This window comes from Ranitomeya variabilis, chromosome 1 (genome assembly GCF_051348905.1).
Source record: "Ranitomeya variabilis isolate aRanVar5 chromosome 1, aRanVar5.hap1, whole genome shotgun sequence".
Taxonomy (NCBI): domain Eukaryota; kingdom Metazoa; phylum Chordata; class Amphibia; order Anura; family Dendrobatidae; genus Ranitomeya; species Ranitomeya variabilis.
Window position 1 is genome coordinate 494,410,164 of NC_135232.1, and position 17,821 is coordinate 494,427,984.

General features: G+C 46.8%; 1 protein-coding gene across 1 annotated transcript in view; it reads left to right on the forward strand.

The window, feature by feature from the left end:
* SLC49A3 (solute carrier family 49 member 3) overlaps positions 1-17,561 on the forward strand; it is a 98,299-nt gene extending 80,738 nt beyond the window's left edge. Inside the window, exons 8-10 of the mRNA XM_077251949.1 lie at positions 6,178-6,335; positions 7,972-8,084; positions 16,004-17,561. Of these exons, the coding sequence (XP_077108064.1) occupies positions 6,178-6,335; positions 7,972-8,084; positions 16,004-16,143 (411 nt within the window). The 3' untranslated portion in view covers positions 16,144-17,561. The remainder of the gene's footprint in view (positions 1-6,177; positions 6,336-7,971; positions 8,085-16,003) is intronic.
* Positions 17,562-17,821: the final 260 nt, after the last annotated feature.

Consider the following 17,821-nt stretch of genomic DNA (forward strand, 5'->3'; position numbering starts at 1 on the left):
ATCTTTCACAAGCCCCATTCCCCTGTGGATGATAAGGGGTGGTCCGGGACTTATCGATTTTGTACAGCAGCTGGTGCAGCTCCTCCATCACTCTTCCGAGGAAGCAGGCCCCTTGATCAGAATGAATGCGCTTGGGACACCCGTACACCTGGATGAAGTGTTTGCAGATTGCGTGAGCCGCAGACTCGGCAGTCTGGTCCCGCGTGGGCGTCACTACGGCAAATTTAGTAAAGTGGTCGATCATCACTAAACAATGCTCATAACCTTGGTGTGCTGGTCCAATTGTCAAGTAATCTATTGCCAGTAGGTCCATGGGGCCAGAAGACCTCACCGTCTCTGTGGGAGCCCGTTGTTCTGGTGGTTTGACCAGCTCACAACTTCTGCATTGCCGACATACTTTATCCACAGTGTTCCTTAAGTGGGGGTGATAAAATAGGCGCTGTAACCACTGGATAGTCTTTTCTGGCCCAAAGTGTGCTCCTTTCTCATGTGCTTCCTTAGCCACCTGGTCTATCATGGACGAGGGAATCACTGTCTGCCATACAAGACTGAGTTCTGTTTGCAGGAATACCTTCCGGTACAGGATACCATCCCGCAACTCGAGCCTCTCCCACTGGCGTAGCATCTTCAGTACTTCAGGTGACATGGACCTCCTCTCATGTCGATTGGGCATTTGTTCAGACACGACCCACCTTCTCAACTGAGCTAGCTCCGGATCCTCCTGCTGTACTCGGACCCACTCATCGCGAGGCTGCTCCAGCAAGTTCACACAGGCCTCTTCCTGTTCAATTTCCCGCGCCGCTGCCACCGTCCTGGCAGTCTCTCCAAAACCTGGAACCTCTACATCTTCCAGTTCTTCATCCTGGCTGGGTGCTGGTTTGCGATAGTTTACTCGGAAGAGGGCATCCGCATGTACATTCTCAGCTCCTCTTTTATACGAAATTCTGTATCGGAACTTGGCCATTCGGGCTACCCAACGTTGTTCTAGGGCGCCTAACTTGGCATTCTCGAGATGGGCCAACGGATTGTTATCGGTGCGTACATGAACTTCTGAGCCAGCCAGATATTCCGCGAACTTCTCAGTCATTGCCCACACCAGCGCCAACAACTCCAACTTAAATGAACTGTAGTTTTCTGGATTCCTTTCTGAGTCATGCAGAGACCGACTGGCGTATGCGATGACGCGCTCTTTCCCGTCCTGCATCTGCGACAGTACAGCCCCGAGGCCCTGCAGGCTCCCATCAGTGTGCAAGATGAACGGTTGTGTGAAGTGAGCGTAGGCCAGCACGGGGGCCTCCGTCAAAGCCTTCTTCAAAGCCAAGAATGCCTCCTCCTGATGCTTCCCCCACTGTATGTTCCTGTTTTTGGTGCAAGAGGGCACTCCCCTCAACAACTCCTGGAGTGGATTAGCAAGGCGGGTAAAGTCTTTTACAAAGCGTCTGAAATATCCCAGGAACGCACGCCCATCTTTCACCGTTTTTGGAGTTGGCCACTCTTGTACCGCAGCGATCTTCTCCTGGGAAGGCTTCACACCCTCAGCGGAGACAACATGTCCCAAGTATTCAATCTCGGTACGGAAGAGGTGGCATTTCTGGGGTTTCACTTTCAAGCCATACTTCTGTAGCCGACTCAGAACTTGCTCTAGCCTCTGCAGATGCTCCTCAAAGGTGGGGGCAAAGACAATGATATCATCCAAGTAGATCAAAGTGGCTTCAAAGTTCAGGTCTCCCAGACATCTCTCCATGAGTCGCTGAAATGTTCCTGGGGCGTTTGCTAGGCCGAAGGGCATCCGGTCAAACTCATACAGTCCCATCGGAAGGATGAAAGCCGTCTTGGCGCGGTCTTGCTCAGACATGGGCACCTGCCAGTAGCCGCTGGCCAAGTCTAACGTGGAGAAATATCTGGCATTCCCTAGTGCCGTCAGGGACTCCTCTATCCTGGGCAGTGGGTACGAGTCCCGCACTGTGCAAGCGTTGAGCCGCCGATAGTCCACACAGAACCGCAGGGACCCGTCTTTCTTTCTCACCAAGACGATAGGGGCAGCCCACGGGCTCTGACTCTCTCACGTATAACTCCCTTCTTCAGCATGTGTGACAGCATTCCCTTCACCTCCTGGTACATCTGTGGGGGTATTTGGCGGTACCGTTCCCGGATTGGTGCCGCATCCCCGGTGGGTATCTCGTGGGTGATGGCCGTGGTACGTCCAAAGTCATCTTCATCTTTGGCGAACGCATCCTGAAATTTCCCCAATACAGCTTCTACCTGAGGTACCTGCTGCGGAGTAAGTTCCGAGAGCTCCGCCCTCATGCGTTCCAGTATCTGGCGCCCTTCTTGCATTAATCTGGGGTCCGGAGCTGCCTCCGCCTTGACGGTCACCAGCCACGGGTCCTCTGGCCTTGCTGTCAGCTGTACCGCCTCAGTGGGGACCAACTCGTCTGGAAGGCCCAGGACTTGAGCGACATCGCTTCTAGGGGGCAAAGTTGTATCTGTCTCCCCCAAATTGATACAGCGCACAAGGACAGTTCCATCCCGCACGGTAGCCAGGGACCGTGCGACCAATATTCCTGACGGCAGCTGGTCGGCTCTGCTGGGCTCAATTTGGACTTCGACCCCCTCCAGCGGGATGCCAGCTCGTACAGGCAGGGGAAGCACGGTCTGCCCAGGGGGCAACACTCGATTGATGGAGGCGGGGACGACGACTTTGCCGAGTTCCTTTCCGTCGCTGTATGCTTCCCGGACCTGGGCGGTCCGTATCAGTTGTTGGAAGACACTTCTCTGGGGGGTTTGGTCGCTCCATTGTTGTAGGAACTGTTCCGGGCACTCGTTGAAAACGAGGCTTCCGAGGTCTTTTAACACATTCATGCCCAGGGTCCCGGTATGGTCTTTAGCTACCTCTCCATCCACCAGTACCACTCCTCTCCTCCCGAGGTCTTTTCCGCAGACTTCTATGTTCATCCATACCACCCCTGCGACCGGGATGGGCAAGTGATTGGCCGCCATAAGTTTGATCACAGGACCCCATTCGGGCCGTAGCGCCTCTGTGAAGTGATGGCGGAAATATCTCTCAGGCATGGTGGTCACTTGTGAGCCGGTGTCCATCAAGCATCGCACTGCTCTTCCATTAATTTCTGCCCAGACCAGAGGGCACATGGAAACAAGGCTGTGGGGACTTTTACTCCTCCTCCTCTGTTCTTCACGCTCTGAGCGGTGCCCCTCAAGCCCAGAGCCACCTAGTTTAAAGGAGGATGTGGGGATGGTCGGCTCCGCCGGGGACACCATCGAGCAATGTGGCCGGACTCTCCACAAGTATAGCATGTAAGAGGGCTTCTCCTCCTGGTAGTTTCACCCTCCCTTCGGGGGGCAGCTTCTCTGTCTCGCACCAGAGGGCCAGGCCCCTCTGCCAGAGTTCTTCTGGTGGCCGCCATTTCTTCACGGACCTGTCTAATCTCCATTCTCAGGTCCTCCACCCACTGGGGAATATTGCCTGCGGTGGTGGTACTTCCCCACTCTGCACCCTTCCCACCAGCCCCATCACTCCCTGTTCTTGTTCTCGCACACGCGCCTCACTGCCAACCTCAGAGAAAGTCATGTCTGGCTTTACTCGCATGCGCTCTCGCAGTGCCTGTTTCATCATTGCGTCACGCAGCCCTGTCACTAGCTGATCTCTGAGCACCACATCAACTGACCCTACTCCTACACCGTCCTTTCGTCTGATAGCAGTGTGAAGCTCTTGTAGGGCGTTCATGAATTGGGTCACGGTCTCCCCCTCCCGTTGTACCCGGTGAAACAGTCGCATGCGAAGTTCCCCTACGTCAGTGGAGTCCCCATGCGTTTCCTCAAGTATGCGCAGCACTTTGTCCAGGGTATCCCTCTCCCGGGGGAACCTATGCATGACAGAATCCCGCACCTCCCCCTCCAGGGCCATCAATGCAATTTCTGCCTCCAGGGCTGGTGTCATGGGGTGCATACGCATCATTCCCCGGATACGCTCTGTCCAACTCCACAACATTACATTGTTCCCAGTGAACCTTGGCAAATTATTCAACATGGCTCCCAGGGAAATGCTAGACCTGGGAACTTCCCCAGCTGCTTGGTCTGCCCTGTCCGCGCTACCGTGTGACATCCTGCCGACTACGCCAAATGTAATAAGATGCAGGTACTGAGTATGTCACCACGGAACAGACAGACCAACAGTTGAGGGGTTTAATAACAGGGATAAGGTTCTCCTCGCAGCGAGGAAGCAATGCAAAATAACTAACAATAAAACAATGCAAAAATACGGGAGTTAAACAATATAACAGAATTAAGCAGGATTCCTTGAGAAAAGAACACTTATCAGTCTGAAGATGACTTGCTTGGAGGGTCGTCTTCTCCAACGTAGGCGCCGAGAAACAGTGGCACTTGTCGTCCCTCTGTTGTCCGTGGGCAGAGTAGTCTCTGAGAGCCTGCTGCCTGGGGTTTCGGGAGTTAATGTGGTATGCACAGGCTCTGAGTCTTTAACTTTTACAGCACAACCTGGAAATCGGGGCTCCGCACTGTTGTCTCTATACCAGGAAAACAGGGGCTTTGCAATGTTAAGTCTCTGTACCAGGAGTCAGGGGCTCTGTACTGTTAAGTCTCTGTACTGATACCGCGGGGACCAGGGTGTCATAGTCTCTAAAACGGGTCTCAAAGTGCCCCTCTCCAGTCACAGCAGAGTCCGCTTTATGTACTCACGAGATACAGTCTTTCTGGGCAGTCTCTCTCTATTTGTCCTCAGACCGGGAGCTCTCTCTCTCTCTCTTCTGAAGCGCAGCTGCACCCTGTTCTGCACGCTGCTCTGTCTCCTGCGCGCGTGCCTTTTCCGCCCTCTGGCTGCTTCCTTTCTGTCCCAGTCTATCAGTCTCTCCCTAGGGAACCCGCAGCACAACTCAATGGTTCCGGGCACAGAGCCAAGAAGGTAACCGCCCCCAGACTCTTCTTGTGCTTTTAACTCCTTACATCCCCACCATACTTCACAGCTGGGATGGTGTTCTTGGGGTTGTACTCATCCTTCTTCTTCCTCCAAACACAGCGAGTGAAGTTGATACCAAAAAGTTCTATTTCTTCTCATCTGACTACATGACCGTCTCCCATGTCTTCTCTGGATCAACCAGATGTTCATTCGTGAACTTCAAATGGGCCTGGACATGTGCTGGCGTGATCAGGAGACGTTGCGTGCCCTGAAGGATTTTAATCCGTGACGGCGTAGTGTGTTTCTAACAGTAATGTTTGAGACTGTGGTCCCAGCTCCCTTCAAGTCATTGACCAGACCCTTTTGTTAAGTTCTGGGCTGATTTCTGTCCTTTCTCAGAATCATCCTTACCCCACAAGGCATGAACTTGCATGGAGTCCTAGATTGAGGAAGATTGACAGTCATCTTGTGTTTCTTCTATTTTCTAATAATTGGAGAAAATAAGTATTTGATACTCTCAAAGTTGCCCAGTGACAGCCCTGTAATCTCGAAGATCTGGAGAAGATCTGTATGGAGGAATGGGCCAAAATCCCTGCTGCAGTGTGCAAACTTGGTCAAGAACTACAGGAAACCTCTGGAATTGCAGACAACAGCTTCGATACCAAATATTAAGTTCTGGTTTTCTATTGTATCAAATAATTATTTCAGGCAATAAAATGCAATCTAATTATGTAAAAATCATACAATGTGATTTTTTGGTTATTATTTTTAGATTCCATCACAGGTGAAGTGTGCCTACAATAAAAATTACAGACCACTCCATTCTTTGTAGGTGGGAAAACTTGCAAAATCGTCAGTGTATCAAATACATATCTTCCCCACTGTATGTTTTCTGTGTATACATGTGGGTGTGTGTATGCGCTATGTGTATACACATAGGTGAGTGTAACATACAGTGTGTGTCACATATTGTCTGTAGCATCCATTTTTATGAATAATATCAGCACAGATGAGAGTTCATAGGTGTAAACATGTCGACAATTGCTCAACAAATGAGTAAAATTCTGCTCATTCATTGGGTGATTGGGTTGTTTAAGGCATGACAAAAATCTGTTTTTCAGCCGTACAGGTAGTTGAGCTCTGTAAATTTGTGCAGAGTAGCTCTATCTTTGGTTAGTTTTGGTTAGTTATCTTGTGGTCCGGCATGTGTAATAATCTTGTCGATCTGTTTGCTTCATCCTCAGGTGTCTAATTTGAAGAAAGTAGCACCTCTCTTGGTGGTTATTTGTTCTTTGCTGGGATTTTTTGGGTTTGCAATTTATCCAATTTCTATGGAACTGGCTGTGGAGTGCTCCTACCCAGTTGGTGAAGGCAGCTCGACAGGATTGGCTTTTATATCTGGGTAAGTGGATTTGTCCACGCTTGCTGAGCCTATGTGCCAACTGCTACTGGTGTAACATGTTTTACAGGGACCCGAGGGATTGGCAGCATAAACTGGGGTAACTGCTGGTCTGATCATCAGCTCTGAACACAATTCATACCAATATTTAATATTCCTAACTATTCACTAAGAAAAACTCCCAGAAAACTATTTTTCCTGGAGTTGACCAATTAGCTGTAGAGACGGAAAATGGCCTAGTTAGATGCAAACGGTGACAAGAAGACATGACAGTGACAGACTGACCCTCTCTCTATTCTCTCCCTTTTTATAGATTCACAGGAAGCTAAATATTCATTCTGTCCCAGCTTCAAAGTAAGGCCCCACACATACTTTCCAATATTTAAATAGCCAAAATCAGGATATTTAAAGGGATTATCCAGGACTTTTTCTTTTTTTACTATGGTTCTAAAAGCTAACAGTCAAGTCGTTGCTAACAGAGGCAACTGTTGTACCTGGCGCCAGCGATAGAGCTGTTCCATGTCTAGAGGTCAGCTCTTCTTCTGGACTGCTCTGTTGATAGGGAGTGACTTATTTTATCATGCTGATTGACAGCTCAGGGACGCTAGAGATCGGTGCTGGGTACAACAGGCAGGTAGTTAGCAATAAAAAATAATAGTCCCGGATAACCTCTTTAAGTCCCGCTTCAATAGCGGCCAATCAAAACTGTCCCTTGTACATTCAAGTTTGCAGCAATGTAGGCAATTGTGCCTAGATATTGTGCCTTACAGCTTTGATACTGGTTTTATTGAAATCCTTGGAATATATCATTCCTAAAAACAAAGAAAATCTGTGTTTTCAATGGCCCACGTCATTCTTTTTTCTCTGTATCCCATATTTCTTTCCAGCATGCATTTGTTAGGTTACCAAGAAGTAGGGGGCAGATGTAAGAACTGCAGGATCAAATGAAACAATGTGTTGCCTGTTGTCATGTTGAATGTTTTCTCTAAAGTGTCACAGCCAGTGTCTGGCTCATTCTGCCTGTCATTGGGGCTTTATGAATCAGCTAACAGGTTCTCTTGTACCCAAGTGGACACTTCCAACTGAATGGTAAAAATAGCACTGTACACTAAGGGGCCTATTCAGCAAACAGTTTCCACCGTAAAACTGTCATATACCAGTTTGACACGTGTCCATATTTTTGCACCACTTATTGAACAGTGGGTGGTGCTTAGCTGGTGGAGGTGTGGCCCAACAAATTAATTTTAATTCATAAAAGTAGAGTTAATGTATGCCAGGAATGAGGTAGAGGCCATGAGTGGCTACAGCATATATATCTTACACTACCGCATGGCAGCTTAAAGATGGACCAAGTCCATTAAGAGCTACGCACGTTTTGATGAATTTGGCACTCCTTAGTCCAGCACACCCGGCATCAGTACTGGTGAACAAAATGCTATACCAGCTTACATAATGCTAGGATCTTCTGAAAGCGAATGACGTAACTTTGAAACGATATTTCAAACATGTTTACGACACAGTTTTTGACCTGCCTGAATTATTACACTTACTGAATGTATCGGTTATCCTCTGATATGTGTAACATATAGCTCATTAAAAAAAACCTGTTTTAATGTCCCATGTTTTTTCTACTTTCTAGTCAGGTGCAGGGATTAATATACATGGTGCTATTCCAGTCACTTACCAAACCTTATGCTGCTTCTCCACTATCCTCATGTGGCAAGAATCAGACCGAAATTTACGACTGGTCAAGTAAGTAGCTTTCTATTTCTGAAGGGCCTGTTCAGATGCCGTATTTTCAGTCAGTGTGCTTAAAGGGAACTTGTCACCCCCCCAGGGCCTATTAAAGTAAAATAGCCACCTTCAGCAGCACTAAGGCTGCATTCTGTGAAGGTGGCTCTTATGTTTCTGATCCCTAGGAAAACTGAAATAATGACTTTTATAAATTTCCTGCCATACCTCTATTGAGTCAGGGAGGTATGTTTTCTCCCCCTGACTCAACCGCCTCGCAGCCGTCCATCATCCCCTCTGACCTCCGGGTGCCGCCTCCTCTCTTGCTCGTGACGTCATCGGCGCCTGCGCTCTGCAATCAGTTCTCGGGCATGCGCCGTGCGTGCTGCCCATGAACTTACATCAGGCGCCTGGGTGTAGCGGAGGCCCCAGATCCCGCTCCACAGTGTTATGATGTATTCACACTGTGGGGCTGGGAATCTGGCGCCTGCACAGTGGAACGGGTCACAGTGCTCCAGTCAAGATAGTGCCGATGTCTCGCGAGACTTCCCCCATTTTAATAGCCAGTAAAGGCTAAGTATACAGTTGTGAGCTAACATTAATAGTTTGGGAAGCTCCATGGGTATTACCCCCTTCCCAGGCTATAAACATCTGCCATTGGCTTTCCCTCTGCTGGTTACGAAAATTACGTGGGAGCCCATGCTATTTTTTTCAGAAAAATATTTTATTAATTAAATACATGTACAGTAAGCTGCACACGCACTGTACTAATTGTATTTGTCACTGACATCTTTATATCTACCTATTCTATTTGTATTTACTGTATGTAATCCATCTATTCTGTGCTGTTGGCTCCTGCTGCGACTTTACGCTATGTGGCTGCCGAATTGCCGACTTTTCTTCTATCTATGTAATATATAGACATATATATATATATATATATATATATATATATATATATATATATATATATATATATTTGTCACTGACATCTATATATATCTATGTTTTCTATGTGTATACATCTATTCTATTCTAACCTGTCACTGTAATTTTACTGTACGCTGCAGATGAATTGCCGGCTTTTCAAAGGATGTAGAGGTATGGTTCTACATGAAGTACAGTGGGTACGAAAAATAATCAGACACCTTTAAATTTCACTCTTTGTTTCATTGCAGCCATTTGGTAAATTCAAAAAAGTTCATTTTTTCTCATTAAAGGGCCACTGTCACCCCCTCCAGCCGTTATAAACTAAAAGAGCCACCTTGTGCAGCAGTAATGCTGCAGTCTAACAAGGTGGTTCTTTTAGTTTTTGATTCATTTATTACCTCAATAAAGCGTTTTAAAAATTGGCCACACATACCAGATATTGTACCAGGAGGCGGTCCGAAGCGTCCTGTATGAATCCCCCAACTGCCGTCACTCTTCTCTTCAGGGCCGATGGTACCCGCCCCCTTCGAGTTGTTGCTTCTTAAATCCGGCACCTGCGCTGTGCGTGCCTGCCTGGGGTCTGCGCAGTGTTCTTTGTCAGTCACCTCTCAGATGCCGGGTGCCTGACTGCGCCTGTGCGGGCAGTGCGGCCGCCCTGTTACTGAATCCCCGCCCCGCACTGTGTTATTCATTATGCACAGTGCGGGGCTGGCATTCCTGGGCATGCGCACTGCGCTGTTCAGGCGCTCCCCCATCTCGGACTCTCTCCCATCTCTGACGCTCCCCCGCCTTCCCAGGAACCCCAGCCCCGCACTGTGCATAATGAATAACACAGTGCGGGGCGGGGATTCAGTAACAGGGCGCAGTCAGGCACCCGGCATCTGAGATGTGACTGACAAAGAACACTGCGCAGGCCCCAGGCAGGCACGCACAGCGCAGGCGCCAGATTTAAGAAGCAACAACGCGAAGGGGGCGGGTACCATCGGCCCTGAAGAGAAGAGTGACGGCAGTTGGGGGATTCATACAGGACGCTTCGGACCGCCTCCTGGTACAATATCTGGTATGTGTGGCCAATTTTTAAAACGCTTTATTAAGGTAATAAATGAATCAAAAACTAAAAGAGCCACCTTGTTAGACTGCAGCATTACTGCTGCACAAGGTGGCTCTTTTAGTTTATAACGGCTGGAGGGGGTGACAGTGGCCCTTTAATGTACACTCTGCACCCCATTTTGACTTAAAAAAACAGAAATGTAGACATTTTTGCAAATGTATTAAAAAAGAAAAACTGAAATATCACATGGTCAGAAGTATTCAGACCCTTTGCTCGGACACTCATATTTAAGACACATGCTGTTCATTTCCTTGTGATCCTCCTTGAGATGGTTCTACTCCTTCACTGGAGTCCAGCTGTGTTTAATTAAACTGATAGGACTTGATTTGGAAAGGCATATACCTGTCTATATAAGACCTCATAGCTCACAGTGCATGTAAGACCAAATGAGAATCATGAGGTCAAAGGAACTGGCCAAGGAGCTCAGAGACAGAATTGTGGCAAGACACAGATCTGGCCAAGGTTACAAAAGAATTTCTGCAGTACTCAAGATTCCTAAGAGCACAGTGGCCTCCATAATCCTTAAATGGAAGAAGATTGGGACCACCAGAAGTTTTCTTAGACCTGGTCGTCCAGCCAAATTGGGCAATCATGAGAGAAGAGCCTTGGTGAGAGAGAGGTAAAAAAGAACTCCAAGATCACTGTGGCTGAGCTCCAGAGATGCAAAAGGGAGATGGGAGAAAGTTCCACAAAGTCAACTATCACTGCAGCCCTCTACCAGTTGGGCCTTTATGGCAGATTGGCCCGACGGAAGTCTCTCCTCAGTGCAAGACATATGAAAGCCTGCATAGGGTTTGCTAAAAAAAAAAAACACATGAAGGACTCCCAGATTATGAGAAATAAGATTCTCTGGTCTGATGAGATGAAGATAGACCTTTTTGGTGATAATTCTAAGCAGTGTGTGTGGAGAAAACCAAGCACTGCTCATCACCTGCCCAATACAATCCCAATAGTGGAACATGGTGGTAGCAGCATCATGCTATAGGGGTGTTTTTCAGCTGCAAGGACAGGACGACTGATTGTCACTGAAGGAAACATGAATGCAGACAAGTACAGAGATATCCTGGATGAAAATCATCTTCCAGAGTGCTCTGGACCTCAGGCTTTGACGAAGGTTCACCTTCCAACAAGACAATGACCCCAAGCACACAGCTAAAATAACAAAGGAGTGTCTTCAGAACAACTCTGTGACCATTCTTGACTGGCCCAGCCAGAGCCCTGGCCTAAACCCAATTGAGCATCTCTGGAGAGACCTGAAAATGGCTGTCCACCAATGTTCACCATCCAACCTGATAAAACTGGAAAGGATCTGCAAGGAAGAATGGCAGAGGATCCCCAAATCCAGGTGTGAAAAACTTGTTGCATCATTCCCAAGAAGACCCATGGCTGTACTAGCTCAAAAGGGTGCTTCTGCTCAGTACTGAGCAAATGGTCTGAATACTTATGACCATGTGATATGTAAATTTTTCTTTTTAATAAATTAGTAAAAATTTCTACATTTCTGGGGGGTTTCGGTCAAGATGGGGTGGAGAGTGTACATTAATGAGAAAAAAAAGAACTTTTTTGAATTTACCAAATGACTGCAATGAAACAAAGAGTGAAACATTTCAAGGGGTCTGAATGCTTTTGCCCCTACTCCGGTGTCTGTTGTCTGCAGCACTAACATCACAACGACAGCACTGCCCCCAATCAGTGAGCACAGCAGCTCTGCCCATTTTGCTGGCATGAGGTAACGAGCTCATCGATTGGCTGCAGCACTACCAAAGTGATGACAGCACTGCACACAACAGACATTGGAGCAGTGGTAGAGACTTATAGCTGGCCCTGTGGAATAAGTAGCATTTTTTCCAAGTTGTTTTTTTTTTTTTTACAATTAACTGCAACTGGGGACACAACTTTTCTGAAAACAAAAAAATCCTTTAAGCTTTCCATATAGCTTTCTCCCCTGACATCCACATACTCAGAAACATTCAGCCTAGCCAAGCACTCCTTTGTTATCTAGGATAGATCAGCTGCCAATAGAGCACATTTAACTCCCTCCTCCGCCCACCACTGCCACCTCCAACTCCCTTCATGTCTTCCGAGGACTTTGCCACCTACTTCAAAAACAAGATCGACCGAACAAGGCAAACCTTTACTTGTCCACGACCCCAACCACTCCATATACCAGACCTCTGCCCTTCCCTAATAACCTCCCTCTCCAACATCACTGAAGGAGAGCTTACTCGCCTCTTTTCCAAATCACACCACCACCTGTGCACTTGACCCCATGCCTTCCCACCTGCTCCCCAACCTCACTAACACGCTTATTCCAGCCCTAACCCATCTCTTCAACCTATCGCTCTCTTCTGGTACCTTCCCCTCTGCCTTCAAACATGCCACCATCACACCCATCCTGAAAAAACTAACCTTGACCCAACTGCTATGCCCAGATATCGCCCCATATCACTGCTCCCGTTTGCTTCAAAACTCCTTGAGCAGCATGTCCATGGTCAACTTTCCTCTCACCTCTCATCTAACTCTCTCCTTGACAACCTCCAATCTGGCTTCCGCCCCCACCACTCCACCGAAACTGCCCTGACAAAAATTACTAATGACCTAGTCACACCCAAAGCTAACAGACAGTTCTCCATCCTCCTCCTTCTTGACCTGTCCTCTGCTTTCGACACAGTCGATCACTGCCTACTGCTACAGATTCTTTCTTCCCTTGGCATCAAAGACCTCGCCCTGTCCTGGATTGCCTCATACCTATCCAACCGCACATTTAGCGTTTCCCACTCCCACACTACCTCCTCATCCCGCCCTCTCTCTGTTGGAGTCCCTCAAGGCTCTGTCCTAGGACCCCTACTTTTTTCCATCTATACCCTTGGCCTAGGACAACTCATAAAGTCCCATGGCTTCCAGTACCACCTGTATGCAGACGACACTCAGATCTACCTCTCTGGCCCAGATGTCACCTCCCTGCTGTCCAGAATCCCGAAGTGTCTGTCAGCCATATCCTCCTTCTTCACCTCTCGCTTCCTAAAACTCAATGTAGACAAAACCGAATTCATCATCTTTCCCTCACCTCACGTATCCCCCCTACCCAATCTATCTATTATGGTAAATGGCATCACGGTCTCTTCCCGCTCCTGAAACCCGCTGCCTCAGGGTAACTTTTGACTCTGCCCTGTCCTTCAAACCTCACGTCCAAGCTCTTGCCACCTCCTGTCGCCTACAACTCAAAAATATTGCCAGAATCCGTTCCTTCCTCAGCCCACAATCTACCAAAACTCTTGTGCATGCTCTCATCATCTCCCGCCTCGATTACTGCAACACCCTCCTCTGTGGCCTTCCCGCTAACTCTCTTGCACCACTCCAGTCTGTCCTCAACTCTGCTGCCCGCCTAATCCACCTCTCTCCTCGCTACTCCCCTGCTTCTCCCCTCTTCAAATCCCTCCACTGGCTCCCAATCCCCCAATGAATCCAGTTCAAACTACTAACACTGATCTACAAAGCCATCCACAACCTGTCCCCTCCCTATATCTCTGAACTAATCTCCCACTATCTTCCCTCACGTAATATTCGTTCATCCCAAGACCTCCTACTCTCCTCCACACTTATTCGTTCCTCACACAATCGCCTCCAAGATTTCTCCCGAATATCCCACATCCTCTGGAATTCCATGCCTCAACACGTCCGATTATCCACCATCCTCGGATCCTTCAGACGGAACCTGAAAACCCATCTCTTCAGGAAAGCCTACAGCCTACAATAACCGAGCCGCCGCCTCACCACCGCCAGAGCCGCCGCCTCACCCCTACCTTCTGTCTCTTCCCCACTATACCATAGAATATAAGTCCGCAAGGACAGGGTCCTCTCCCCTCTGTACCAGTGTGTCACTGTAAACCTGTTTACTGTAAATGATATCTATAACCCTGTATGTAACCCCTTTCTCATGTACAGCACCATGGAATTAATGGTGCTATATAAATAAATAATAATAATAATAACCACCATCAGTACATAAATACATCACCAAAATCACCATCAGTATGTGACTACGTCACCAGAACCACAATAAGTACATGCATACATCACCAGAACTAGCATCAGTGCATGACTACATCACCAGAACCACCATCAGTACATGCATATATCACCAGAGCCACTATCAATATATGACTACATCACCACAACCAGCATCAGTATAGAACACTATAGAACACTAGTACAGGAGTACATCACCAAAATGATCATCAGTATAGAAAAAAAGTGTTAATTAATGAAAAGAGTGTTAATTTAATTCAATTAAGGGGCATGTCATCTTACAACAATGGATATATGCGATTTATACTGCTATGTGGCACCTATCTGTGATTCATACATACAACTCCCCTTCCAGTAAAATGAAGCCCATCAACTCCAGGAACATGCTCCCCCTGAAATAAAATATGCCTCTGTCCCCATTGCAAGCAAATGCAGTTATTTTCTCCTTAGTAACAACTGCACAAATATATTTGTACAGTATGTTACTTGGGCAGTAATGTAGCCCCCTCCATATACCCCATCACGTTACTCATCCTCTCCCACCAGTGCCCCTGCTGAGTGACCTTACACACTATTTGGCAGTGTGGTGCACCCTGCTACTCACATCATAGCCTGCCTGTCACTAATAACAGAATGTCACAGGCTGAACCTGGAGCTGGACAGCAGGGGCCCATCAAATAAGTGAGGATGCTGTTCCCGCCCCACACTCCTCTCCGCCAGGCAAAGTAACAGAGTGGGAAGCGTGGCAGATGCTCATTGAAGGCGCACCCTCTGGTGTCTGTCGGTTGGCGCCCTGATCTCACTGGCCGCACATAGGTAAGGACAGCCATGATACCAGGCAGCTCCTGCACTCAGAGCCAGTCATGTTGGCAATTTGTTACGGTGACTGGCCCTAGTTTTAGAATGGCCATCTGAACTCAGTCTTAGGACTCGTGCACACGACTAATTATATCAGTTGAGTGCTATCCTTGATTTTCATGGATAGCACTCGTAACCATGTTGTTTTATAGGGCTGTGCACATGTCTGACTTTTTCCTCGGACTGGGGTCATCAGAGGAAGAAATCGGTTGCATGTCTGATTTTGATCCGAGTGTCGGAGCTAAATCGGCAATAAAAGTCTATGGGTCCATGAAGAACATTTGACCGCACTCAGATGACATCCAAGTGTGGTCCAATTTTCATGGACTGACATAATGGAGAAGGTGGAGAAACTTTTTTTTTATCAACCTAAAAGAAAAATTTATCCCACTCTGATCAATCTCTGATCAGAAAAATTGGACCGGCATTCTCAGATGGAGAGAGAACGGCCGTGTGCACCTGCCCTTAAGGTGCCTGCAGACAAGTATAAGAAAAATCTTCTGAGTTTCATCCAGAAAACTTGGACAATTTTTTTCTAATTTTCATCAGTTTTTCATCACTGTGCCATCCATTTGTCCCTTTTTTACGTCTGTTTGATGTCAGTGTGCCTTCCATTTTCATACAACTACATTAAAACATGCATACCTTCACAGACAGTATCCTAGGAATAATATGAATCTATCTGTAAAAATCCGCTACCACTCTGATCTTTTTTATACTATATTATCTCATGGGGCTATTAAAAAAAATAACACATACTAATCTGCTGGGGTGCATCGCACATTGGCTTCAGCCTACACAATCTTTCCAAACAGCGGGAGTATATGGTCTTCTTTGCTCTAGTGCCATCATGGACCTATTTCGGACATGAAGGATGCAGTGGGCAATGCCTATAGTGGCATGTCAATTCGAATGTCATAATAGGAAGATCCCTTTTCGATCTGATACTGCAATGTTTTATCACCATTAAATATCGACTTGCTTTTTAATTACTTGCATTTTTTTTCAACAGTTGCAACATTAGTAATGGCGGGGATTTGCAGCATTGGAACCTGCATATTTATCATCTTTTTTCATACGGACTATAAGAGATTAAAAGCAGAATTGGCAGCTGAAAAAGAAAAACATGAAGATCAACTTGTTCATGAATAGCCTGCTAGATGGTTTTTTATATATACTACTGATCAAATGTAGTCAGAGAGGAGCACGACGTTTCTGACTTTAGTGCCATTTCATTTATTGGAAAGATATCCATAAATAGGTAAACCACTCACTTAGGCAACTTTCACAAAAAGATGTACCAGTATGGAATTACTTCTTGATGGCGTTAAAAAGAATATTGTTCTCAAGTGGCTGAGATTCTATGTACGCCGCCAGCCATTGTTGGTGTTGTCTAGATTGCGCACTGTAGCTCTGGTTTCAGGTGAGCACATTTTTTTACAGATAGCGTGTAGTGAGACTTGTGCTTCAAACATGAACTGGACGTTTAGCAGAAAGCAATGTAGCGAGGGTAAGGGTACACTCCTAAGCGGCACATTGTTGCAGCACTCTTTAAGGAAATTCATGCACAAGGTGCGCAAACAACAAATTCAGATGTATAAAGACGAATTTTCATGTTGCAGATTTTCTGGAAGAAATTTCTGCATTTGAAAATTGGTATCATTCATCTGAATATGATCTCTTCAGATTAATCAGACAGTTGCAGAACTTGTGTATGAAAGCTACAGAACGGCACCAATGTAACCAGATATGCAACAAATGACACCGACCACTCTGCAAAGATGACGACAGATGATGCTCAGCATGAAAAGACAGTCCGGTAAAATAAGGAAGAAAAAACATTGGCATTCACCATTAGTATGTTGTATATCTATTTTGTATAAAAAATGTGTCAGCTGGGATACAGCAGGAGGAAGCTGGTGCATGTAGGCGACGGCCGTTTCGCTCTGGTCTGTGTGTCTTCTGGCCAATGCATATTTGTGCATACAATTTATCATAGCAGACATCACCCTCTAAGGCTAGGGCGACACGTGTCACATGACAGTAATTTTCAGTCATGCGACTATTTTAAACAAGTTTTATTTACAAGCAAAATCACAGCCAAGCTGAATGTATGTCATGTGTGACTTGTGACCAGAGACAGAAAATCCAACACCAGCGGGTCGCAACGGAACACCAGTGGGAATCGGTACTTCCAATGTTGTGGTTTCAGTGTCGCGTGGCACATGTTGCTACGTAGGACAAACCTTAGAGGGCCACTATATGGAAAGTGCACACAGCATCTTTTAGATTTTGGCGTACCCACAAGGTTTTGCTAAAAGAAGATATTTCAGAAACACACCAACAGTGGTTTTCCTGAAGCCTCTTTTTGTGCCTGCCTATTTTTTTTTCTCTTAATTATATATACCATAGTGAGTGGCTTTGAAGCCGCCTGAAGAATGGTCAAGTCTTTTCTTTTAGCCACTGCACATCTTTGCATGAAGTGGTTAAAAGAAGCTCAAAAATACTAAGCATAAGGCCAGGGTCACACTTGCGAGTGCAATGCGAGAAACTCACGCATCGATACCCAGCACTGCCGCTGGCACTCGGGACCGGAGCGTCCAGCTGCATAGAAATACATGCAGCCGCACAGTCCGATCATAAGTGTTGGCGGCAGTGCTGGGTATCGATGCGTGAGTTTCTCGCATTGCACTCGCAAGTGTGACCCTGGCCTAACAGTAGCATGTAGTTTTGACATTGCAGTGCATATGTTAATTTTTTGATAATTTCTTTGGTGCTTTTTAGGCAAGTTATTGTGCGGATCTGCCTGAAAAAAACATATGCACATACC